Source organism: Podarcis melisellensis (assembly GCF_964234715.1).
Source record: "Podarcis melisellensis genome assembly, chromosome: 10".
NCBI lineage: Eukaryota > Metazoa > Chordata > Lepidosauria > Squamata > Lacertidae > Podarcis > Podarcis melisellensis.
This window is the reverse complement of record NC_138542.1, coordinates 70,211,434-70,238,373: the sequence shown is the minus strand read 5'-3', so window position 1 is coordinate 70,238,373 and position 26,940 is coordinate 70,211,434. Positions and strand designations below refer to the sequence as shown.

Sequence of the window (26,940 nt, the reverse complement as noted above, 5' to 3'; positions counted from 1 at the left end):
TTACTTGGCTGCGAGTGTTCGCCAAAGAAGAGGAATGTATCTACGGTATGTTTTGTTTGGGTAAATCTTTATTGGTTTAAAATACAAACATAAAGGATCATTTACAACGAAATTAAGTATACAAAAGTTAAATACAAAAGAAGAAAATGTATTTATGTTTTTATATATGTTGGAAGCCGCTCAGAGTGGCTGGGGCAACTTAGTCAGATGGGTTGTTGTTGTTGTTTAGTCTTTAGTCATGTCCGACTCTTCGTGACCCCCTGGACCAGAGCATGCCAGGCCCTCCTGTCTTCCACTGCCTCCCGCAGTTTGGTCAGACTCATGCTGGTAGCTTCGAGAACACTATCCAACCATCTTGTCCTCTGTCGTCCCCTTCTCCTTGTGCCCTCCATATTTCCCAACACCAGGGTCTTTTCCAGGGAGTCTTCTCTTCTCATGAGATGGCCAACGTCTTGGAGCCTCAGCTTCAGGATCTGTCCTTCCAGTGAGCACTCAGGGCTGATTTCCTTAAGAATAGATAGGTTTGATCTTCTTGCAGTCCATGGGACTCTCAAGAGTCTCCTCCAGCACCAGAATTCAAAAGCATCCATTCTTCGGCGATCAGCCTTCTTTATGGTCCAGCTCTCACTTCCATACATCACTACTGGGAAAACCAGAGCTTTTACTATACGGACCTTTGTTGGCAAGATGATGTCTCTGCTTTTTAAGATGCTGTCTAGGTTTGTCATTACTTTTCTCCCAAGAAGCAGGCGTCTTTTAATTTCGTGGCTGCTGTCACCATCTGCAGTGATCATGGAACCCAAGAAAGTAAAATCTCCCACTTCCTCCATTTCTTCCCCAGTCAGATGGGTGGGGAATAATAATAATAATAATAATAATAATAATAATAATAATAATAATGCTGATAATAATAATAATAATAATGGAATAGGGCACCCCTCTTTTCATGTTTCAGAGAAACATTGGTGGATATGTACCGCATCCTGTTACACAGCAACAACTTTTCCTGGGCCTTGCGGAATCATGACATGGAAGTGATGTTTGCCAACATTCTTCCTTCCGCACGCAGCTATTGAAAATAAAGAGATCTCCGTTCTGTGCATGGAACCTTGTGAGTCTTCCGCTAACTGCCTCAACTGTCGCTCCCAATGCTGGCTTGAACACCTGCCCCAGAATATTGCCTCCCCAAAAGAGGCAGAGGCAAAGGAGTCACATCACCCTTCCACCCAATGGAGCATCTTTCTCACTGATGTGCGTTCGGCACGGACGATGCTTACGGGGCCACGTGATAACTCGACTCTTCCACCTCCTGAGGTTCTGCGGCGACCAGTGAAGTTCCATTGCGCAGCCAGCTGAGGCCACTGTGCCACTGTGGGCAGCCGTCATCCAACCGCCACAACACCAGGTGACTTTCGATTTTGTGGTGGTGGTGAGGAGGATGTTGTTGGGGGCCCTGCAGCAAAGTTGGGGGTCTCAGTCTGGGCCCTGCCTGGGTAGGAGGCTGCTGGAACACCTTCAGGAATGGTTCTGAACTTCCTGAAGGAAGTCTAGGAAAGGACGCAGCAAATATCTCGGTTGTGCAGAGGAAGATGCTGGACTCTTGAGTTAGAACATAGCTCTCAACCGACTGCACTAAGAGTGCCAGATACTCTCTAGGCTCAGCCTTTCTCAACCTGTGGGTCCCCAGATGTTGAACTACAACTCCCATCACCCTTAGCTAGCAAGGCCAGAGCTCAGGGATGATGGGAGTTGTAGTCCAACAGCATCTAGGCACCCACAGGTTGAGAAGTGCTGCTAGGGTGTCAGACTGACATGTTTTCCATTAGAAGCCGGAGTTGTCAGGGATTGAACATGGCACCTTCTGCAAGCCAATCAGCTGTCCTTCCACTGAGCCCTTCTGGCTCTAGGATATTTGGCCGTGGAAATAGTGGCACATTGCTTATTTTTGAAGCTTTAAAGTCCTCAGGATGGAAACCAGGTGTGATCTGCAGTTAATTCCACAAACCAATCATTTACTTTTGCTGTGGAACAACGAAAACAGCGATCTTTATCTGCTTGCCTTGTCTATAAATCAATAGGTCACTGGCTTTTGCTTTGTTAGCTCGGAAACTCTAGGGTCAGTCTGCTGTTAATGCCCTTAAGGACAGAATGAAATTGAACATAATGGCATAGAATCATAGAATCATAGAGTTGGAAGAGCCCACAAGGTCCATTGAGTCCAACCCCCTGCCAAGCAGGAAACACCATCAGAGCACTCCTGACATATGGTTGTCAAGCCTCTGCTTAAAGACCTCCAAAGAAGGAGACTCCACCACACTCCTTGGCAGCAAATTCCACTGTCGAACAGCTCTTACTGTCAGGAAGTTCTTCCTAATGCTTAGGTGGAATCTTCAGCTGGAAGTTTTTGAAAAGTCTGTTGGCCCTGCCCAACTGCTTCACGGAATATGTGACCATATTAGCATGTATCCAATACAGAATACCAAAAGAGTACCAAAAGAAAAAATAAAGATGGCCGGAGAGGGCACAGATTTGCATAAGATTTGCATATGGTGATGTATGCATGCATTGATGAACGTTTAGAATTGGACGAGGACTGCCCTTTTTATGCAAGGTGATTTGTGCTCCTGATGGTACAGGGGCAGTGATGCCTAGTCAGTACCTTTCGAGCCTGCAAAAGTTTCAGGACAGACATACGGCTTCATTTGGTGCATGCCCTGTAGCTGAAATCCTGTGGCTTTTTATACCATTAGTGCATCGCACTTTCACTGCACCATGGTGCAAGAGTGCACCATCGAGACAGCAATAATGAAGTAGGCTTGGGGAAGCATTGCAAGGATGGGAAATGCGATTCAGTGTAAACAAGCGTAGACGCAAAGGTGGAAAAATATATCTCTTAATTTTACATTTTTTCTTTACAACAACCCTGTGAGGTAGGCTAGGCTGAGAGATTGTAATTGGCTCAAGGTGACAGACGTATATGTGCAAAAGACGTACCCGTGTGCAGCAAGATCAAAGGCGGGAGAAGCTTCTTGGTGTAGAATGGGATGCCCCTATTTTCATCGGAGAAATTTTGGAGGGTATGTTGATATTGTTCAGCTTGGAGCAGAAGGATGAATAAAAACAGACACCCCCCCCCCCGGGAATGGAAATGGTCTAGATCATAAATATGGTTTCAAAGCTTTACTAACAGAACTTTCTTCACAACAGACATTAAGCAGTAGCGATACATCCAAATAGTTGCATAGAATCATGTTGGTGTGGAGGGCGCCATTTTTGTTGGTAGTCTACCCGCTTGGACTACTGCAATGCGCTCTACGTGGGGCTACCTTTGAAGGTGACCCGGAAACTGCAATTAATCCAGAATGCTGCAGCTAGACTGGTGACTGGGACTGCCCGCCAGGACCATATAACACCAGTCCTGAAAGATCTACACTGGCTCCCAGTATGTTTCCGAGCACAAATCAAAGTGTTGGTGCTGACCTCTAAAGCCCTAAATAATAATAATAATAATAATAATAATAATAATAATAATAATAATAATAAATAACCCATGCTATACACCTGAGCTCACACACAGATCCCCAGTCAGAAATTGCTAGATGTAAAATAACTTGTAAAGAAATGAAAGACATGGATAATTTAGAGAGATGAAAACTATGAAGAACGTATTGATATGTAGTCTTAGAAAAATTATTTTAAGGACGCGTGCAGGGGATGGGGGGGAAAGTCACGAGATTCAGAGAATCTCATTTATGGATATGTTCAAAAAGTTTTTCCTTTTCATTATTTTAAATCTGTTCTTGTAAAAACCAATAAAAATATTTTTTAAAGGAAAAAAAAGAGCCGCTGTTCAACTCGCCACTGCCCTCATGTGACCTCCGACCCTACAAAATGTGGCTTGCAACCTTGTCATAATCTTCAGAACCGTGTGGGGTGTTTTAAGATTCCAGGGCCTCCAAGCAACCATCACCTTTAACCTGCATTGCAGCTTTTAGGCAGGAATTAGTTGCCCAGGGGCAAGTTGTCAGTCGCCATAAACCTGGCTCTGTTGGTGAAGTATCTTCTCCCCGCTTTCAGACTGACTGATTCCCTCCAGCGTCACTTCTGCCTTGGCGTGCGCGGGGCAGCCAAAATCAACTTGATCCGTCCCTCCCTGCTGGCTACAGACCCCATCGCCCCTGACCACTGGCCATTATGCTAGTTAACGGACAAATGGTTCCTAGGGCGGTGCTTCAGTGGGTGGGTCGACATGGTGCAAATGAAGACGTCATCTGGCGATGGCGCCATGCTGCTCTCCTCGCCACATCGTCCCTCTCTACGTGTAAGTAACGGAGACCCGTACCTGCCAGGAAGCCAGAGAAGCGGCTCCATCCAATAATAATAATAATAATAATAATAATAATAATAATAATATATTTATACCCCACCCATCTGGCTGGGCTTCCCCAGCCACTCTGGGCGGCTTCCAACAAAGTATTAAAATACAGAGGTCTGTTAAACATTAAAAGCTTCAGATGTCTTCTAAAAGTCTGGTAGTTGTCGTTCTCTTTGAGATCTGGTGGGAGGGCGTTCCACAGGGTGGGTGCCACCACCGAGAAGGCCCTCTGCCTGGTTCCCTGTAACTTCGCTTCTCACAGGGAGGGAACCACCAGAAGGCCTTCGGCGCTGGATCTCAGTGCCCTGGTAGAACGATGGGGGTGGAGACGCTCCCTCAGGTATACTGGACTGAGGCCATTGCAATCCCACTTCTGCTGGCTAAGGCGGGTGGGAATTGGCACCCGTTTCTGTTTCCTTTCCATCCACGCAGCTGGAGCGAGTTATTATTATTATTACCAGTGCTATTTTTCTAGAAAAAGAGGTGCCAGAACTCACCATGAATGCCTCCCTCGTCCTCTTCTAAGAGAACCAGGGAGAACGAGGAGCAACGGCGCCCACTTGAGAGGTGCTGGAACTGAGTTCCTGTGAGGTCCAGCTGAAAAAACCAATAATAATAATAATAATAATAATAATAATAATAATAATAATAATACATGATTTATACACCGCCCTTAATCAGAAGATCCCATTGTGGTGTACACATTGCAGAACATCAAGGATAAAAGCATAATACAGTGGTACTTCGGGTTAAGTACTTAATTCGTTCCGGAGGTCCGTTCTTAAACTGAAACTGTTCTTAACCTGAAGCACCACTTTAACTAATGGGGCCTCCCACTGCCGCCGCACCGCCGGAGCACGATTTCTGTTCTCATCCTGAAGCAAAGTTCTTAACCCAAGGTAGTATTTCTGGGTTAGCGGAGTCTGTAACCTGAAGCGTATGTAACCTGAAGTGTATGTAACCCAAGGTACCACTGTAAAAAGGATACTGACAGACAGCGTAATAATGAAATAGGTAAAGGTAAATTGTAAAGGGACCCCTGAGCATTAGGTCCAGTCGCAGATGACTCTGGGGTTTCAGCACTCATCTCACTTTATTGGCCGAGGGAGCTGGCGTACAGCTTCCGGGTCATGTGGCCAGCAGGACTAAGCCACTTCTGGCGAACCAGAGCAGCGCACGGAAACGCCGTTTACCTTCCCGCCGGAGTGGTACCTATTTATCTACTTGCACTTTGATGTGCTTTCGAACTGCTAGGTTGGCAGGAGCAGGGACCGAGCAACGGGAGCTCACCCCGTCCCGGGGATGCGAACCACCGACCTTCTGATCGGCAAGTCCTAGGCTCTGTGGTTTAACCCACAGCATCCTAATAACAGAGCTCTCCCCCTCACTTTTACAGGTCAGAGATTAATGAACAGCCATAGGCCTAGGTAATGAGGAAGGTTTTTGTCCAGTACCTAATGACATGTAGTTATGGCACCCCTAAGTAATTACCAACACCCCTCACAAGGCACTACCACCCATTTGGTAACCACTGGCATAAATCATTGTTGGGTACTACCGTATTGGCCTGAATATAAGCCTCCCCTTTTTTTTCCAAATTCCGACCGTGAAAAGTGCAGCTGAAATTTGCAAACTTACAAAAACTGGCTTTTACGATATCACTGCTGAAACATATGGTAAAATGGCACAGGTGTGAGTGCCTGCAGAATTTTAAGGGAGCGGCTTATATTCGGGAATTGTCTTTTTTTCTTAACCCCCCCCCCAAATTTTAAAGATGCAGTTTATATTCAGGCGTGGCTTATAATCAGGCCAATACGATAGGCCCCTCTCTGGTCTGGAGATTGCAGGGTGGGTAGCTGGTTTCTCTGCTTGCTACAAGTGCTTGATTCTACCTAAAGGTCTGTTTGGAAGTAAACTGTGTGGCACATGAAGATGGCACATGCTTCTCCTTTGAAAAGGAGCAAACACTGCCAACCAGTGACTGCCCCCATCCTGGGTATCACACTGTCCAGGGGAAAGTGGGGTGACAGCTCCTTTGCTTGGAGGTAGTAGTCAAACCGAGCGAGGTAGGAGTCCCAGGATTCAGAGGCTGGGGCAAATGGCGGTAGAGGCACGAGTGAAGCCATGGTTCCGATGCCAACGTGGAGGCGATGGATGGAACACCGTGCTCTAGCCAGACGGTCAGCTCTGAATTGGTTCTACTCCGTGATTTCGCTCAGTGTTTCAGCTCCGTGATTCAGCTCATCTCAGAGGGTGGCTGCATCTGGCTGTGCTCTGATGTCCATCTATCCCACCTTCGTCGCCAGTGTTAAATAGTGGGTAGACATGGCAGACGACACAGCGATTTCACCAAAGCATCTCTTTATTTTGTAAGCTGGAACAGAAAACTGAACAGCAAACAGCTCAGCTGGCCTGCTTTTATAGGCAGCCGGCTGTCAACATTGTAGCAACAACAACCCAGGGTTTCCCACCTAAAATAACTGACGTGGACCTGAGTGAAAACTACATACAGAATACTCCTGGTGGCCAGGGTGAGAACTTCAATACATAACAGTCCAGGGGAAAGTGGGGTGACCATGGTTGGTGGGAAGAGTGAATAGCAGGAACGAGATTGGATTTCGGGGTTCCTCAGGTGTCAAAATGATTTGACGTCGTTTTTAACTTCCCAGTTCGAGACACTCATCCGAACATGTGCAGTCAGTTCCAGCTGAAGCATGAAGCCACCTACTCACAACACCCTAACTTGGTGAGTGAAACCTGACTTCCTTTTCCATCCTGAAAAGGTACCAAAGGAAGAGGAAAAACCATTGTTGTTGTTTAGTCGTGTCCGACTCTTCGTCACCCCCTGGACCAGAGCACGCCAGGCACTCCTGTCTTCCACTGCCTCCCGCAGTTTGGTCAAACTCATGTTCATAGCTTCGAGAAACACTGTCCAACCATTTTCTCAGCAGTTAATTTGGCTTTTGCCCCAAACCACCACATCTCCCACTGTCCCCACAGGCCACGATTGACACCTGCAGCCATTTCCCCAAAAGGTGATTACCTTGCCAGCCTTTTCCATGGTGATGCAGCTATTCTCTCTGTCGCTGTGTGCTGTCAATCACAATGCCATGGGATATGCAAGGACAGTGATTAGCCAGCAGGCCCAGTACTGGGTCTGCTGGCTACTCACACTGTCTACTAGCGCATCACGGTGGTTTTGGAGGAAGAATCCAAGGAACTGGTCACCTTTGGCAGTAGCTGGAGTGGCAAAAAGGCCAGTGATATTCTATGTTTTCTTGCTGTGAATAGAGGGGGGGACGGGACAGAAAGCAGACCATGATGGGGACCAACGCAGGTAAAGAACTCTTCAGTCAGCATTGCTGACATTTGGGGAAACTGGGTAAGGGATCTACTGTTAACGGAGAAATCTGAGGTCTCCCTTGGACAAAAAACAAGGACACCAGCCAGGAATACCAGAGCAAAACAGCAGCCAGTAGGCTTGGTCTTTATTGAAGACTGTCGCGACAGGACTCCCACCTGCCACCAGGTGGAACAAGATGGAAGCCCCGAACAAAAGAGAACCCAAACTTTTATAACTGCTAATCCCCATGTCACCCCCCCCCCAAACTACATCACTAATACTTCATGGTTATATCATGAAAGGGGAGGTCTGGTGGCAGGAATCTGAGCATCCTGGACCCTGCCCCATGGTCCCCCTTGCCCTCCACCAAACACCCATCAAGTGTAACAAAAGAGATCTTTACATTTCCCTATTTCCCAGCCAAGTTAATCACACCCTTTTGTCTTCATCTGGGTTTGTTATTTCTGGAATGGCTACCTGTCTGGCACTCAGGTATCAGGATCCCAGGGATTATCACTCAGGCAGAGGGGCTGCTGGGTAGCTGAGCTCACAGGTCTATATGAATTTCTGAAGTTTTCCCTGTGAGCCAGTACATAGGTACATTTATCAGTGAATTCTTACATTTGGTATCGTGCAGCAAAGGCCCTTTGAATAGACAGGAAGAAACTGTGATGAAGTGTTTTGTGGGGACAAATCAGAAAAGTCACAAAAGCGATTGTGCTGATTTTGGTAGTGGGCTGCATGTGTGCATGTGCATGATATCTGCTGGAGGGGCAACCCCCCCTCCAACCTATACATAAATCCCTGCAACAGGTCCATGCGTGTTTCTCGTTGCAACTGAAGTTGGGGGTGGGTGGGCAGGGAATAGCAAAAAAAAAGAGCGTAGCCTTAACACAGACTGTTAAGCAAGGTCTGATCTGCAGCCTAAGAGCAGAAAGTGGTTGCAGGTAAACCTTAGGCCCTGCAGCAAATCCTTTCTCATGCCTGGAGCAGAAAACAGGAGAGCATGCATAGCAGGTACTGTGCTGAGCAGCAGCAGATAATTACCGTATTTTTCACTCCATTAAGACACACTTTTTTCTTCCTAAAAATTAAGGGGAAATTGTTAAGTTGTGGGTGAAGATATCAGACGACACAGCGATTCTTCAAACAGCTCTTGTTTATTCACAAGCCAGAACAGAACTGAACTGAAGGGTTCAGCCAGCCTGCTTATATAGAGCTCCACTACAATGCAACAGTGGGCTGCATGTGCATGATATCTGCTGGAGGGGAACCCCCCCCCCCAAACCTATACATAAATTCCTGCAACACTACCATCAGCGGCTTTTCCTGGTGTAGAGAAATCTGGAGTTGGCTTTCACCCAGTGTCCCCTAAGTCCTTGATCGGTCAGAGGAGAATGGATGGAGGCAGGATCCAGTGACAATAAGTCAGATCTTTATTTTTCTGTTGCGACAGAGTTCCCACCCCCTTTGCCAGGAGGTGAGGGCTGGAGCAAAGGTGTGCAAAAACTTTAGAAATTGCCCAGCCCTTTGGCCAAAGACCGCCCAAAAGCATCATGCACACATCACAGAAAGATGCGGTATACAACAGGTTTGTGTGCAGCTTGTCTGCTGCTTGTCAAGATAACCTGATAACGTTTTACTGATTGCATTACTGGCCAGTCCACGCCATTCTTTTGACACGGTAAATGCCTTAGACCTTGAATCCAGGCCACAGCGGCAAAATATTCATACACAAAATTTGACCTTAAATTTGTAGGATTTGCAAGTGAAAATAACCACTGGGGGAGCTTTTTCCAAGGTATTTCCTTCTGCAGAGGAATATTTGGGGGTCATTAGGAGTTGATGTGGATTCAGGATTGCTCTGGTGTTGTTTAGTCGTGTCCGACTCTTCGTGACCCCCCGGACCAGAGCACGCCAGGCCCTCCTGTCTTCCACTGCCTCCCGCAGTTTGGTCAAACTCAGGCTGGCAGCTTCGAGAACACTGTCCAACCATCTCGTCCTCTGTCGTCCCCTTCTCCTTGTGCCCTCCATCTTCCCAACATCAGGGTCTTTTCCAGGGAGTCTTCTCTTCTCATGAGGTGGCCAAAGTCTTGGAGTCTCAGCTTCAGGATCTGTCCTTCCAGTGAGCACTCAGGGCTGATTTCCCTCCGAATGGAGAGGTTTGATCTTCTTGCAGTCCATGGGACTCTCAAGAGTCTCCTCCAGCACCAGAATTCAAAAGCATCCATTCTTTGGCGATCAGCCTTCTTTATGGTCTAGCTCTCGCTTCCATACATCACTACTGGGAAAACCATAGCTTGAACTAGACGGCCTTTGTTGGCAAGGTGATGCCTCTGCTTTTTAAGATGCTGTCTAGGTTTATCATCGCTTTTCTCCCAAGAAGCAGGCGTCTTTTAATTTCGTGACTGCTGTCACCATCTGCAGTGATCATGGAGCCCAAGAAAGTAAAAACTCTCACTGCCTCCATTTCTTCCCCTTCTATTTGCCAGGAGGTGATGGGCCCAGTGGCCATGATCTTCGTTTTTTTGATGTTGAGCTTCAGACCATATTTTGCACTCTCCTCTTTCACCCTCAATAAAAGTTTCTTTAATTTCTCCTCACTTTCTGCCATCAAGGTTGTGTCATCTGCATATCTGAGGTTGTTGATATTTCTTCCGCAATCTTAATTCTGGCTAGGGATTCATCCAGCCCAGCCATGCTATTTAAGACATGTGGTTTATATGCCTGCGAATGTGTGGTTATCTTGTACACTTCGGAGCATTCATTTTATTTATGGCAATTCTTAGGATTCTTATAACACTGGGTAAAATGGTGCTGTCCTGTTCAAGCATTACAAAGCCAATAATATCTGAGGCTTTCTTTCCTTCTCATTTTACTTATTTTATTTTTCTCTCTCCTGGGGTAGGTCCAATACTTCCTTCCATTCACTGATGCTGAGTTCCAAGAGCGGCTGGAACAACACAAGGGAGAGATTGCCATCATGCTAAGGTCCTCGGAGTTCAATCAAGACAAAACTGCCTTGATTGTGACTAACAACCCACTTCCCCTCTTCATATCCGGACAACAGCTTTCAACACCTTTCCAGTTTTTCCCTGAAGACATCAGGGTAAGTTGGTTCTCCGACACGCATACCGTATTTTTTGCTCTATAAGACTCACTTTTTCCCTCCTAAAAAGTAAGGGGAAATGTGTGTGCGTCTTATGGAGCGAATGCAGGCTGCACAGCTGTCCCAGAAGCCAGAACAGCAAGAGGGATTGCTGCTTTCACTGCGCAGCGATCCCTCTTGCTGTTCTGGCTTCTGAGATTCAGAATACTTTTTTTCTTGTTTTCCTCCTCCAAAAACTAGGTGCGTCTTGTGGTCTGGTGCGTCTTATAGAGCGAAAAATACAGTGCCTTGCTTAAAGTGAAAAGGGGATTTCCCCCACTTCTGACACCATTTAGGGAAGCTTTTAATGTTTGATGTATTACTGTATTTTAATATTTGGTTGGAAGCCGCCCAGAGTGGCTGGGGAAGCCCAGCCAGATGGGCAGGGTATAAATAATATATTATTATTGTTGTTGTTGTTGTTGTTGTTGTTGTATGGGGGGTCAAGGAGGGAACTCTGCGGCATGACCTTTCCACAACAGGTGTCTCTAAACCAGGCATAGGCAAACTCCCGCCCTCCAGATGTTTGGGACTACAATTCCCATCATCCCTAGCTAAAAAGACCAGTGGTCAGGGATGATGGGAATTGTAGTCCCAAACATCTGGAGGGCGGGAGTTTGCCTATGCCTGCTCTAAACCGGCCATCCCTATGTATTGTGGGACTACCAAACCCATTACCCTGACCACCGGTCACACTGGATGTGGAATGATGGGGTTTGTAGTCCCGACTGCATGACAGAAGTTTATAAAATTGTGCCTGGCATGGAGAAAGCAGATAGAGAAAAGAAAAGCTCTTTCTTCCTCTCTCATGTGGACTTCCAGTGAAGCTGAAAACCAGTTGCCGAAGTGGAAGTCCCTGCCTCTCACAATCATCTGAGTCTCCATCTTCTCCAGAGCTTTCCCCAATCAGAGACTGTGCCTTTTATTTTACCTTGGAACCACAGTACGGAAAAGAAAAGTATGTACAGTAAACCAAAAACCAAAAGAAACCCTTATCAAGAGCTGCTTAGGAAGTCAATCATTAGCAGGGAAAAAACCAAACCAAAATCAATTCAAATAACTTCTTAAACTCGTAGAATGTTCCCACGCAGAGTAAAGACAACCATATCCGGGATGGACCTCCTTTTTCTTTCACCCTATTGTTTCACCAAATAAATTCCAAAAATAATAATTTCTTTGCCTGTCAACTCATGTAAAAACACCAGGCAGGACCCACAAATAACCCAGAGATGCATTTCAAATAAAAGCACACATTCTACTCATGTAAAAACACGCTGATTCCCAGACCATCCGTGGGTTGGATTGAGAAGGCAATTGGGCCTGATCCGGCCCCCGAGCCTTAGGTTGCCTACCCCTGCTTTAGATTTAACCAGAGCTTCACAACTGGAATAAATTTATTGCGTATCTAAAAGACAGCTGTAAAAATGTAAAAACACTAGCAGGACTGAAGTAGCTCCTACAACGTAAAACAGATAAGATGTGAGTATAAAATATGCGAAAAAATGTGATAAAGGATACCAACTGAAGGGATGGATGGAAGCCGACCCCAGTCAAGCTTGCAAAAATTTACCACTTGCCTGATAATAAATGTTGGAAATGTAAAGAAAATGAAGGTACATTCTTTCACCTTTGGTGGATGTGCCCAAGGATTAAGGCTTTATGGGAAATGATATATAATGAAATGAAAAAGGTATTTAAATATACCTTCCTGAAGAAACCAGAGGCCTTTCTCCTGGGCATGGTCGGCCAATTGGTGCCAAAGAAGGATAGAACATTCTTTATGTATGCTACAACAGCAGCAAGAATACTCATCGCAAAGTATTGGAAGACACAAGATCTAACCACCTTGGAAGAATGGCAGATGAAGGTGATAGCCTATATGGAACTGGCAGAAATGACTGGCAGAATCCGAGACCAGGGAAGAGAGACGGCGGAAGAAGATTGGAAGAAATTTAAGGACTATCTTAGGAAACATTGCAAAACTAATGAATGTTAGAATGATGTTGGTTTAGAAATTAAGTGGTTTTCAGCTGTAATGATTAAGTAAAAAGAAAAGAAAGGTTAAAAATTAAATGAAAACTAAGGGAGAGGATTTGTTGAATTAATAACTAGAAATTGGAATACAGAAAGGGGAGGTATGAGGAGGTCGGGGAAGTAAGTTATAAGAAAATAAGGGAATGAAACTTTACTTGTTTTTAAATGGTTTTTAGTTTTGTATTTTGTTTTTTATATTTGTTCTTTTTTGTGTTGGTGTTTTGTTTTTATTACTGGTTTTTTTTGGTATAATCTTTGAAACTTCAATAAATATCTTTTAAAAAATAAATAAAAATGAAGGGATGGATGGAAGCCATAGCTCGGCAGAGCAAAAGGGTTATATTTTGATGGATGTATGGATTGTTGAAAAAAAAGATTATGTAAAGAAAATAATAAAAAAAGATTTGAAAAAAAGATTTAACAAGAGCTTCTTTTGCTAATCCACCTTCCATTTAGAGGAAATACCAACCTGATTCGGACCACTTACCCCCAGTGCAAGCCCAAAAGAGCCAACTGAGTCCCAGCGTCAGAAAGCTGAGGAAACCTGCAGAATTCAGGTAAGGCCACAGCTCTTTCCCTTGGAAAAAGAATGGGTGCTGTGCTTTAACACACATTGCTTCAAGGTGGTTTTCAGTGCGGCTGAAATGCACAGCTGTGGACCACCAGTATGAAATTCACGGCATGTAATGCCTTAAGAGAGAATATTATGAAAATGATATACAGGTGGTACATGACACCAGTCAAGCTTGCAAAAATATACCATTTGCCCGATAACAAATGTTGAAAATGTAAAGAGAATGAAGGTACATTCTTTCACCTTTGGTGGACGTGCCCAAAGATTAAGGCTTTCTGGGAGATGATCTATAATGAAATGAAAAAGGTATTTAAATATACCTTTCTGAAGAAACCAGAGGCCTTTCTCCTGGGCATAGTTGGCCAATTGGTGCCAAAGAAGGATAGAACTTTCTTCATGTATGCAACAACCGCAGCAAGAATACTTATTGCAAAGTATTGGAAGACACAAGATCTACCCACCCTGGAAGAGTGGCAGATGAAGGTGATGGACTATATGGAACTGGCGGAAATGACTGGCAGAATCCGAGAGCTGGGAGAAGAGTTGGTGGAAGAAGATTGGAAGAAATTTAAAGACTATCTGCAGAAACACTGTAAAATTAATGAATGTTAAAATGATGTTGGATTGAAAATAAGTGGTATTAGCAACAAAGTTAATAAGAATATGCAAAAATGAATTGATAATGGTTGAAAATATAGAGTTATAATATGTTAAGATATAGAGTTAAGATAAATGAAAGAGGGTAAGGATTTGCTGATTTGATTATGTAAATGGGAATACAAAAAGGGGAGGTGTGAGGAGGTCAAAGAAATGAGTTTAAAGTTACAAAAAATGGATTCGTTTTTAATTCTTTTTTATATATTTGTATTTTGTATTTTGTATTTTTATTTTTATTCTTTCTTTTTTATGTATTTTTGTATGTTTCCTTTTTTATCTTTTTCTTTTCATATGTCTGCTTTTTTTCCTTTGTATTATGTAAATCTATGTCTTTGTAAAATTTCAATAAATATTCAAAAAAAAAAAAAGGGAAAAAAAGAAATGCACATTGCTCTAACCCGGATGTCAGGGAACTGCCATCGGAGAGTCAGGTGGTGGAAGGGCTCAAGGAGGCTAGGAGAGCCTCGGATGCGGAGGAAGGAACCAGTAGGGGGAGAGGGAGAGTTCCTGCAGAAACTCAATCGGAGGAAGGGCTCCAAGATGTTTCCAGTGAGAATAGCGGGGAGGGCTCAGGACCTCCGCTGGGGACGCCCACTCCGCGGAGGAAACTGTCACGCAGAGAATCCAGAAGAAGAGTTTCCGTCAAGGAACTCTTATGTTGGAGTAAATTCCGGAAATGCCCACTGACGGATTCTGCCAGCGATTGAGGTAGCCACGCACCCATGGCTCCTCGGACTGGGAAAGTTTAGGAACTGATGGTAAAGCTTGGAGGGCTTAAACGCTTACGCACGAGCAGCCCCCTTTTCCCATTACACCAGCCTTCCCCACTGAGTGCCTACAACTCCCATCAGCCCCTGGGAGTGTCATCAATCAGAATGTACAGGTGCTTTGCCTCTTCTGGAATGGCTGTACAGTGGTACCTCAGGTTAAGTACTTAATTCGTTCCGGAGATCTGTTCTTAACCTGAAACTGTTCTTAACCTGAAGCACCACTTTAGCTAATGGGGCCTCCTGCTGCTGCCGCGCCGCCAGAGCACGATTTCTGTTCTCATCCTGAAGCAAAGTTCTTAACCTGAGGTAATATTTCTGGGTTAGCGGAGTCTGTAATCTGAAGCGTATGTAACCTGAAGCATATGTAACCTGAGTTACCACTGTAACTCTATTTGATTCATCTCCCAATAAGGGATAGGATTTATCTAGAATTTGGCGGGTGATCAGTTTATCATTCAGGATGTATTTCAGACCCTCAAAGTGTCCCTAATCTCCAGGGACCGTCCTGGATTTACAGAAGCTGTCCCAGTTTCTGATTTGATCCCAGAATGTCCCGCTTTTCCTTGGTTGTTGTTGTTTAGTCATTTAGTATTGTCCAACTCTTCGTGACCCCCTGGACCAGAGCACGCCAGGCACTCCTGTCTTCCACTGCCTCCTGCAGTTTGGTCAAACTCATGTTCGTAGCTTTGAGAACACTGTCCCACCATCTGTTGTCCCCTTCTCCCTGTGCCCTCCATCTTTCCCAACATCAGGGTCTTTTCCAGGCAGTCTTCTCTTCTCATGAGGTGGCCAAAGTCTTGGAGCCTCAGCTTCAGGATCTGTCCTTCCAGTGAGCACTCAGGGCTGATTTCCTTAAGAATGCATATGTCTGATCTTCTTGCAGTCCATGGGACTCTCAAGAGTCTCCTCCAGCACCAGAATTCAAAAGCATCCATTCTTCGGCGATCAGCCTTCTTTATGGTCCGGCTCTCACCTCCATACATCTCTACTGAGAAAACCATAGCTTTTCCTTAGGATGTCCCTATTTTCATAGGAGAAACATTGGTGGGTGTGGGAGTTATGTGACCTCCGAGCCAAGGAAATAAGTAACTAAACAACCTTTAGAAGACATCTGAAGGCAGCCCTGGATAGGGAAGTTTTAAAATATTTAACATTTTGTTACGTTTTTGTATATGTTGCTTGGGCACCTCCGTCAGACGTGCGGGGCATAAGTATAATACAGTTGTACCTTGGAAGTCAAACGGAATCCGTTCCAGAAGTCTGTTCGACTTCCAAAACGTTCGGAAACCAAAGCGCAGCTTCTGATTGGCTGCAGGAAGCTCCTGCAGCCAATCAGAAGCCCCATCTGACATTCGGCTTCCAAAAATAGTTTGCAAACCGGAACAGTCACTTCTGGGTTTGCGGCGTTCGGGAGCCAAAACGTTTGGGAACTAAGCTGTTCCAAAACCAAGGCATAACTGTAATCATCATCATCAACCTCATCATCATACAGTTATTATTGTTGTTGTTGATGATGTTGTGGAATGGGACATCATTGGAGAAATGTTGGAGGGTGTGGTATTTAAAGTTTGGTCATAGGTCAGTAAATGATGCTTGATAATTTTTTTGCTAAGAATGTCCAGCCACAACAAGCTGAACATATGGATGGCTATGTACACACTGCCATTCATGCTGCACTTCTGCCATTGGTTTAGGAAGAAGTGTACACGTGATGCCACAATCCGTATCTATCTGGTCATTTCTTAGGAAATGCAGTGTCTTGTTGCATTTCCCCCTTCCTGCAAAGCAACACCGATCCAAATTGTGTTTTAGGTCATGATGAGGATAGTGGTAAAAGGTGATACCTTGGTTCTCAAATGCCTCGGTACTCAAACAACTTGGAACCCAAACACTGCAAACCCAGAGGGAAGTGTTCCGGTTTGCGAACTTCTTTTGTAAGTTGAACGTTCTCCGTTTTCAGTGTTACGCATCCGACCTGAGTGCCACACTTCCAATTTCAGTGCTACACTTCTGTTCTGTTTTGAGTGTTATGCTGTGGTCTGTTTTTGCTATTTATTTTGCGTTTTTGCGGCTCTTTTTGCTTTGTTTTTGTGACTGTGGAACCCAGTTCAGCTACTGATGGATTGATTGTAAGACCTCAGTACATTGCGTGGGCAGGCGGAGTCCCCAGATCCCGCGCGGTCCCCCCCCCCCGTCATGTGGAATAACGACTCAAGACAACGTGCTATGGGATTAAATTGGCCACAACTTTATTAAATTTCAAATTTGGGTAGACCTTGGCTCAGGCATTGGGCGTTCTCCCTCCCCAGTCCCCAGCCGGGGACCTAGGGAGCATCAGGGTTATCCAGTGTTTGTGTGGGGGATGGGCCGGCTCTGGAGAACATATGTTCAAGCAGAGATAGCCGCCCCCGTTACGCCGCCGCCGCAGGGGAGAGCAATGACGACCTTTCGGCGTACGGTCAAAGCCTCCCTTCAGAAACCCCTTTAACAGGGAACCCTGGTATCGCCGCCGCAAAGAGGAAGATGGACAAAAAGATTCCGCTCAAGGCCTGATACCGCCAAAGTTGTGACGTTTTGCTACGTGAAAGGCGAAACCTGCCAATGCAGGGAAATTCCTTTCCGGCCCTTTAACAGTGACCTTAATGTAGCAGCGCCCGCATACCTGTGAAGAAAAGTTAACCTGCAAAACCTGTGAAGAAAAGTTAACCTGCAAAATAAGACATTAACTGAGGGTGGGTAGGGCGGGAGAAGCTCTGGAGCCAAGTGAGGATTCCCAGGTAAGATCCTCCCTCTATTGTGTGGGCAGGTAATCCCTCCCCTACCTGGCCTGGTCTCCTTGGCAACGCTTCCCCCAGGTGGGATTGGACAACTGGCTGAGCTAGGCGGAGACCTCCAGGTATCCCACCTGAGGGAAGGCAAAGCCAAGCCTATGCTGTTGGAGCCGCTCCAGATCCGGGGGCTGCACGCGCCCACGCAAAAGGCGCCCCCCGTTTTAAGCGGGGAGCGGTCATTGTTTATTGCTTTCATTTTATGGATCAATTGTCTCGTTAAATAGTCAAAATTCATGCTTTTTCAGGGGTTGTTTTTAAAAGTCTGGAACGGATTAATCCATTTTGCATTACAGTAGTACCTCTGGTTACGTAAACCCAGAAGTATTTTACAGGTTTCGCTGCGTGTGCATGCACAGAAGTGGTCCTCAGGTTGCAGAAACTAAAGGATCTGACCGGACCTCCAGAATAGATCCCATCCGCAACCAGAGATACCGCTTTACTTTCTTTTTTTTTTTTTAAATAATTTTTATTAAGGTTTTCCAAATTAAAACAAATAAAATCCAATTTATAAACTTTTTTCCAATAACCAGGACTTCCCCTCCCCACCCCCTCTTGTATTCCAAATCTTCCAAAAAAGCAATTAAATTCAACAAATTCTTATTCCCAAAATACACTCATCAACATTAACTTAATTTATCCAAATTTCCATCCCCTAAGGTCGATCTATTCCCTTCCACGAGTTCCCCCCTTTCGAATATGATACAGATAAAAATAAAATAAAAACAGACAATAATTTTACAACCTTTGGATTCCAAATTTCCCTCCCCTCTTTCCCTGTTGCGTTCCTCCTATCCCTCCACTTCTAATATCTTCCTGAAGATCCCACATTTCAATAAATCCACATCCCTCTGGTTCTTTACCGGTCTTTTTAAATTACGAGTGTCCAATCATAGAAGGAGTCTATCAAAAAAAGGGGCCCATTTCTTCTATCCAGATTTTTATAACCAGGAGTAAAAACTCCAATTTTATATCCATGAACTTGTCAAATCTGGATATCCCAAATGTTCCCACCCCAGTTCTGTCCAGTTCTTGTTGTTTCCTTGTTCTTATCAGTCATTCTCCTCCTTTTTACTTCCCTGTTCCCTCACAGAAATGTTCTTTTTCCAAAAGCTTCTAGTGTCTCTGCAGAGGCTTGTTGTTCAAGAGCAAAACATTACATCATGTTCCTTTCATTTTTCAACAGATAAATCCATTGTTTCCAGTAGAGTGTAGCCCTCTGTAGACAAAATAATGTTCCATTTCTGCAGTTTCCCAGGAGATTAAAAGTTCCCTTCAACTGTTCAAGTTTCCCGTCGAAAACACATGCAATATCCCTCAGCTCCTCTAGATGGATTACAGTAACAATGTTCCCTTCCAGATCACATCCACCAGTCCAAATAGCTTGTAGATCCTTATTTGAAACAATTTATATCCAATTTATAACATATGTAACCGGCAGAGTCCTCATAACAAAGTCTCAGTTTTATTATTCCGTTTTGACAGCTCTTGACAGCTGTCAAAACCTCCGTTACTCTTCTCCAGGCATTTTCACGGATCGCTCCGGGGGTTCCGGGGGGGTGGTTGCTTTTTAATACGAATTCCACTTTTCTCCTCCAGCTCAATCTTATAATTTTCCCTCGCGAAGTTGCTAGTTCGGCAAGATAAGGTTCCACTCGATCTTAGTTATCCAGTCCTTTGTTTTGGCTCTTCTACAATTTAGGGGGGGGCTGACTTCCTTTTTTCCACCTCCCCCGTTCGTTCCTAATTTTAAAAAATTTATCCCTCTTTTTAGTCCATATTCCAATTACTCACGGGTTCTTCTTTTAGATCCAAATTTTCAATAGAAGAAGTCAGCGCTCTCCGCCGGATGGCTCGCGGCTGCGCTCGGCAGGGATAGCAGAGGACTCAAAGCACCACGCTTCTCCCCGGCACCCGATCCGTAGCCTTTAAAAAGGCTCCTTCACGAGTCGGGAGGGCGCTAACGGTGCCAGCCGAGTCTCCATGTCCACGGCCTCCGTGGCCGTGGTTTTTAAGGGTCCCCGCATCGCCGGTGCGGTAGGACCCAGCCCCTGCCGAGCAGGCTCCCTCCGGAGCTCGGAGGGAGCCCGCCATTCGGTGATGGCGCCGACCCGGAAGTCGAGATACCGCTTTACTTTCTATGGGAAAGCGCGCCTTGGTTTTGAAACGCTTTGGTTTTGGAATGGACCTCTGGAACTGATTAAGTTTGAGAAGCAAGGGACCACTGTACTGAGGTTATTTTTAAGACCTGAGTTGAGAATCTTCAAAAGTGAATTCATAAGTTTAGAAATCATATTATTTAGAAGAAAGATGCCTGCCTCCTTGCTGATATCTTGGGAATATTTAGACAATGAGATAGTTTAGCATGTGAGCCAGATCGTCAATGCAGCTGGGTTATTATCTTCACTTGGTAAGATTCTCCAAAACTTTATTAAAGGAATCACTGATGTTTGGACACAGAAGCTTATTATCGTCGGCCAATACTACTGACTAGCACGCAGCAACTTATTGCAAGAGTTGTCTAGACATGTGACACGGAAAATGTCCTGCAGAAAATTCTAGAAATGCTTAAGAGCTTCATATGGCTGTGTGCTTTATTTTCTGGTTTCGTTAGAAAACTTATTTGTTCATTAATGCAAATAGAATATAAATGGAAAGGTTCTTCTGTACTCAAATAATTATGGATTTTATTTTATTTTTTATTCATCTACATATATGTGTGTGTTGTTGTTGTTTAGTCGTTTAGTCGTGTCCAACTCTTCGTGACCCCATGGACCAGAGCACGCCAGGCACTCCTGTCTTCCACTGCCTCCCACAGTTTGGTCAAACTCATGTTCGTAGCTTCTAGAACACTGCCCAACCATCTCGTCCTCTGCCGCCGTCCCCTTCTCCTTGTGCCCTCCATCTTTCCCAACATCAGGGTCTTTTCCAGGGAGTCTTCTCTTCTCATGAGGTGGCCAAAGTCTTGGAGCCTCAGCTTCAGGATCTGTCCTTCCAGTGAGCACTCAGGGCTGATTTCCTTCAGAATGGATCGGTTTGATCTTCTTGCAGTCCATGGGACTCTCAATAGTCTCCTCCAGCACCAGAATTCAAAAGCATCCATTCTTCGGCGATCAGCCTTCTTTATGGTCCAGCTCTCACTGCCTACCTTACATGAGCTGCGATAGCTCAGTCATCTGGCAAAAGATTCCTGCATTGCAGGAGGTGGGACTAGATGACCCTCCTGGACCCTTCCAACTTTACAATTCTATACTAGATCATAAGACCTCTATGGGGTTTACAGTACAGTAGTCTAAGATATTAATTAAAAATACCATAAAGAGCAAAATTTGAAAATAGCTACGTGTGATTTTTAAAAATATATATCACCATTAAATTTAAAACATTTAGACTTACTGGAATAACGTGTGTATATTGCATGCTAAAATTACATGCCTAGGCAGGCTTCCTGGAACAAAACTTTTCTTAGCAGGGCTCTTTCTGATGGTCCGGCTGGCTGGTTCTTAGAGAATTCTATGCAGGCTGCAAAGTGTCTGTCTTTACCTCCTGCACTGCCAAATGGTTATGTGGTCTAAACCACTGAGCCTCTTGGGCTTGCTGATCAAAAGGTCAGCGGTTCGAATCCCTGCAACAGGCTGAGCTCCTGTTGCTCTGTCACAGCTCCTCCCAACTTAGAAGTTTGACAGCACGCCAGCGTAAGTAGATAAATGGCAGGAAGGTAAACGGCATTTCCGTGTGCTCTGGCTTCCATCACGGTGTTTGTTGTGCCAGAAGCGGCTTAGTCCTGCTGGCCACATGACCTGGAAAGCTGTCTGTGGACAAACGCCGGCTCCCTCGGCCTGAAAGCGAGATGAGCACCACAACCCCATAGTCACCTTTGACTGGACTTAACCATCCAGGGGAATGCAGGTGGCACTGTGGGTTAAACCACAGAGCCTAGGACTTGCCGATCAGAAGGTCGGCGGTTTGAATCCCCACGACGGGGTGAGTTCCCGTTGCTCGGTCCCTGCTCCTGCCAACCTAGCAGTTCAAAACACGTCAAAGTGCAAGTGGATATATAGGTACCACTCCAGCGGGAAGGTAAATGGCGTTTCTGTGTGCTGCTCTGGTTCGCCAGAAGTGGCTTAGTCATGCTGGCCACATGACCCAGAAGCTGTACGCCAGCTCCCTTGGCCAATAAAGCGAGATGAGTGCCACAACCCCAGAGTCGGTCACGACTGGACCTAATGGTCAGGGGTCCCTTTACCTTTAACTATCCAGGAGTCCTTTACCTTTATGTGCACTGACTTATATGTGGTCAACTTCAGAGCAAGGCGTGCACCCTTTTTTCTGGTCTCCACCTGGCTCATAGCTACACAGAGTACTCAGAATGCCTGGATTGTGTCATTCACCACCGTTCCATAGTGACATTTGGGCTTTGGCAAGGACCATCAGGTTTCTCTGCCAGAAGGTCCCTAGAGCATTCAGGAATCCATCGGGTTATATCTGTCTCCAGATGTGGTCTAGCTGAGCGAGCCCTCCACCCTTTCAGCGGGGAGTTACCGTCACCAAGCCAAATTCCAAATGCAAAGTTATTGCTGTTTGAAACCGAAACCAGGCCTGCCACAGAAGCCATTTTAAAGTGTGGAAATGTGTTCAATACCTGCAAACAGCAAACTGGCAGACCCAATTTGGCACCTTTCAACACATCCAGCACATGGTGAGGTTCAGGGACAGGGAGAACACAGATCAGGATTTATCTGAAGATCTGTGGATGTAAAACGTGGGGGGGGGGAGGGGGCCTGGATCCAAGCCGTGGGCCAGATTCCTCAGTGTCCCACCCTCCATATGCCACCTTCAGTCACCTGATGTCCTAAATAAAGACATCATGTAAACAGACACCTGTCAGAGCTGCTGATTGTTGCAGCGACCTCCTCTGAAGGTCCATTCTCAGTGCCAATCAGCTGATTGGTGGCGGGAGGTTTCCTCCACTAACAGACAGTCGTTTGCATGAAAACCCTTTGCTGATAACGAGCTTATTCTAGCAACTGCTTTCCATTCAAACAAAATCAAAACCGAGCCTCTCAGCTTACCTAGTGAACATTATTATTATTATTATTATTTGTAAAGTTTTTTTATTATAATTTTAGTTTATAATGTATATAAAAGCAGGTCAGCGGTTCAAATCCCCGTGACAGGGGGAGCTCCCGTTGCTCAGTCCCAGCTCCTGCCAACCTAGCAGTTCGAAAGCACGTCAAAGTGCAAGTAGATAAATAGGTACTGTCAGGTCAGAGGAGTCCCAAGGGAACAGTGGGGCAGTGAGGCCCGTAGAACAGGAGGGGCCAGCAGGAGAGGCAGAATCAGTAAATACAGAGAGGACCCGTGAGGCCAAAAGGATACCGGAACCAGAACCACGACTGAGCGAGCCGGTTGCGCCAGACCAAACAGCCCCATCACAGCCAGCATCCGTGGAACACGAGCCAGAACCTGAACCCTGGACCAGGGAACACCCCAGGCCGCAACGCACATGTTGGCCGCCGGCGTACCTTGAGGACTATGAATGCGACCTCCCGGGCAGGGCTGAAACTTATAGGAGAGGGGTGTTATGTACTGAGTGGAATAGGACCCAAACTGCAGCAGTCTGATTGGTCCTAGAACAATAGGATCCAAAATGCAGCAGTCTGATTGGTCCTAGAGCAATAGGATTCAGAATGCAGCAGTCTGATTGGTCCTAGAACAATGCAGCAGTATGATTGGTCTGCAGGAGCCACCCAATCTGGCTCCAAATGGAAGTGAATCCACAACCTGATTGGCCTACAGCAGAATTTCAGAATTAGCCAATCACGTGCATCCCATTGTGTAAATAATGTATATAAAGCAGATACTTTGAGGGGACTTTCATTCCTCCTCACCACTATGAGCTGAATAAAGAGCCTGAAATCCACCCTCGAGTATGAGTATATTTCAACTACATTTTTAAAGATTTGCCTTGAGACAGACTTTAAACCCTAATATATTGTCCCCTAATATATTGTTCAACAGGGACGCGGGTGGCGCTGTGGGTTAAACCACAGAGCCTAGGGCTTGCCGATCAGAAGGTCGGCGGTTTGAATCCCCGCGACAGGGTGAGCTCCCGTTGCTCAGTCCCTGCTCCTGCCAACCTGGCAGTTCAAAAGCACGTCAAAGTGCAAGTAGATAAATAGGTACTGCTCCGGCAAACGGGTTACCGTGCGCTGCTCTGGTTCACCAGAAGCAGCTTAGTCATGCCGGCCACATGACCTGGAAGCTGTACGCTGGCTCCCTCGGCCAGTAAAGTGAGATGAGCGCTGCAACCCCAGGGCCGGCCACAACTGTACCTAATGGTCAGGGGTCCCTTTACCTTAGACATAAGGCTGCATAGGGTAAACAGCGTGGGACAGTAAAAATCTTGAAGAGGAAAGCTGCCTGCACTCGTTCTACCAACTGGGTAAACCCTGGCAGCCAGACTGGAATACCATAGAGCCATTGAGCCATTGAGAGCCAGTGTGGTGTAGTGGTTAAGAGCGGTAGTCTCGTAATCTGGGGAACCGGGTTCGCTTCCCTGCTCCTCCACATGCAGCTGCTGGGTGACCTTGGGCCAGTCACCCTTCTTTGAAGTCTCTCAGCCCCACTCACCTCACAGTGTTTGTTGTGGGGGAGGAAGGGAAAGGAGAATGTTAGCCGCTTTGAGACTCCTTAAAGGGAGTGAAAGGCGGGATATCAAATCCAAACCCCTCCTCCTCCTCCTCCTCCTCCTCCTCCTCCTCCTCCTCCTCCTCCTCTTCTTCTTCTTCTTCTTCTTCTTCTTCTTCTTCTTCTTCTTCTTCTTCTTCTTCTTCTATAATTTTGGCATTGAAGACCTTAAGGACAGAAGGGATATGTGAATTACCTCTTGTTATGAAAAAAAACGCATTATGGCCTGCTTTCACTTACTGGCATTCACTGCCGTTGCACCGTACGAGGACCATAGAAGTCTATGATACCACTGGGGGGGGAGGGGATTTCCATTAACACAGTAAACTTGATCGATGCCTACTGAGCAAACTTACTCCATCCCTCAAGCAGGTTCTCCAGAGATCAGGATTTCACCAGCGAAGCCCATTTTTCAAAAAATTACGCGGAGAGGCGCTTGCTGAGAATGTACCCCCAGCTCCGTAAGCACATGAGGCTTGGTAAGCAGTCTTCGTTTACTCAAAGAATACAAAGAGGTGGAGGGGAGGCCTACTTGATACAGGATATCCACAGGTGCAGAGGTCTAGCCTCTGCGTTAAAACCTCTAGGTAATGGGTTCCATGGCCAAACTGCTCTGACCTATTAAGAGGATTTCCTAATGCTGAACCGACAGCTAACCTCAAGGGAGGAAAGGACGTTTTCTGGGCTTAGTGAAATTCTTTACACACACAGAGCGTGCCAAGTTCAGTGGGGAACCCGTGGCCCTCCAAATGTTGTTGAACTCCACCTCCCAGCATCCCTGACCACTCACTGGCCATGTTGGCTGGGTCCTGGTGTCCAGAGAACTCTAGGTCCCCACCTGCCCACAGATCCTCAGCTGCCAGTCCTGCGTCTGCAATGCTTCCTGCCTCTGATTCCTCTCTCTCACTTAAGCCTGTTGCTTGTTCAGCATCCAACCATTCTGCCCTCCCGCTTGGTCCTCTGACCAGTGTCCCACCACCGCTCCCCTGGCTCTCATCCGTCATCCTCTGAGGCCTTCCTAATGGCTTCTCTGGCCCACCACTCCATATCGTCCAGTCAGTCCCATGTTTTATGGTCCAAAACATCTGGAGGGCACCAGTTGGGGGGAGAAGAACATGGTGCACAGCTCTGGCCCGCCCCATCTTATGCTCTGAGAGCCATCTGCATGGGTCAGACTCACCTGTGCTATTGGTTGGTTTGTTTGTGCTTCCAGGTACAAACGAAATGGAACCCCTCCCCAGTATCCAAGGCTGGTCCCCCAAAACAACGCATTGGGAGCCTCTGACCATCTCGTGCTTGACGGAAACAAGGCGCACTATTAATGTACCAGGAGAAGATGGCTTCAGGTATGGGAGAGCCCCGCTCTGGATCGTCGACAGCTCGGTTGTACCTAAGTATGCCAAATAAAAGCCTTCTGCTGACTCTGCACATTCTTTGCTTCTCTGTGACGCGAAGCCTCGATCCTGGCACTGCCCAGTTGCACTGGCGTTTAGTGCATCGCTATAGATTTGGGATGGGATTCCCCCTCCCCCTAGAAATTAATAAATGGTAGGATGTTGATTAGGGACGCGGGTGGCGCTGTGGGTTAAACCACAGAGCCTAGGACTTGCTGATCAGAAGGTCGGTGGTTCGAATCCCCTCGGCGGGGTGAGCTCCCGTTGCTCGGTCCCTGCTCCTGCCAACCTAGCAGTTCAAAAGCATGCCAGTGCAAGTAGATAAATAGGTACCGCTCTGGCGGGAAGGTAAACAGCGTTTCCGTGCGCTGCTCTGGTTCGCCAGAAGCGGCTTAGTCATGCTGGCCACATGACCCGGAAGCTGTACGCCGGCTCCCTCGGCCAATAAAGCGAGGTGAGCGCCACAACCCCAGAGTCGTCTGCGACTGGACCTAATGGTCAGGGGTCCCTTTACCTTTTTACCTTAAGGATGCTGATTATTTGGGATACGGCGGGATAAATACAAGCTGCAGAGGAATTACTGGGCCATCCAATGCAAAATGACTTGGCCAGGCTGGGGCCGTTAAGAAACAATAGAGCAGGGGTTGGCAACCTAAGGCCTGTGGGCCACAAGCGGCCCACGGGTGTCGTTTAACCGGCCCCCAAGCTGCCCCCGAACCGAGCTGCCTGCTTGGCACGTCCCCGCGTGCGGCGCTAAACCGGCGTAGCGCAGCGCGGGTACTCGCTTCTGCAGCTCTGGAAATTGCGCATGCGCAGACACCAAAAATCACATCTGTGCAGACACAGACACTGGAAATCGTGGATGCACATGCTCAAGCCCATGGAGGAATCTCTGCTGGAGTGAACTGGCCCAGGCGAGGTAAACCTTGCCGACTCCTACAGTAGAGGGCCATTGAGGTCCCTTGGCAATGTAAGAGAGCTGTCCTTTCCCCCCTTGCCCTGAGGTGTGAACAGAGACTGGGGGGGGGTTAGAAGGTTGCCAAGGTAACTGGGTGTGAGGCCACAGGACACGAGAGTCTTTAGCAAGGTGTGCTGGGAAGAAGAAAGGGAGAGAAGAAAAATGGGGA

General features: G+C 46.4%; 1 protein-coding gene and 1 long non-coding RNA gene across 4 annotated transcripts in view; one reads left to right on the top strand and one right to left on the bottom strand.

Annotated features, from left to right (window-relative positions):
- Positions 1–26,940, bottom strand: part of LOC309378909 — a 106,111-nt gene that overhangs the window by 61,899 nt on the left and 17,272 nt on the right. The gene's annotated exons all lie outside the window — the stretch shown is intronic.
- On the top strand, positions 1,096–25,847 carry TSGA13 (testis specific 13). Of its 2 annotated transcripts, none has more exons than XM_081927446.1 (6): positions 1,096–1,405; positions 7,045–7,121; positions 10,627–10,827; positions 13,357–13,457; positions 24,792–24,898; positions 25,633–25,847. In XM_081927446.1, exons 2-6 carry the CDS (start codon positions 7,065–7,067, stop codon positions 25,824–25,826), a joined length of 660 nt encoding a protein of 219 aa, XP_081783572.1. In that variant the 5' UTR covers positions 1,096–1,405; positions 7,045–7,064; the 3' UTR covers positions 25,827–25,847. The 2 variants fall into 2 exon arrangements, with proteins under 2 accessions (XP_081783572.1, XP_081783571.1); XM_081927445.1 differs by lacking the exon at positions 1,096–1,405 and adding an exon at positions 3,988–4,321.

What these genes read in the sequence shown, in the direction of transcription:
- TSGA13 (XM_081927445.1), top strand. Translation starts at nt 4,195, where the DNA reads ATGCTAGTTAACGGACAAATGGTTCCTAGGGCGGTGCTTCAGTGGGTG. An exon ending in ACTCACAACACCCTAACTTG is followed by an intron (nt 7,122 to 10,626) that starts GTGAGTGAAACC and finishes CTCCTGGGGTAG; the next exon opens with GTCCAATACTTCCTTCCATT. An exon ending in TTTTCCCTGAAGACATCAGG is followed by an intron (nt 10,828 to 13,356) that starts GTAAGTTGGTTC and finishes CCTTCCATTTAG; the next exon opens with AGGAAATACCAACCTGATTC.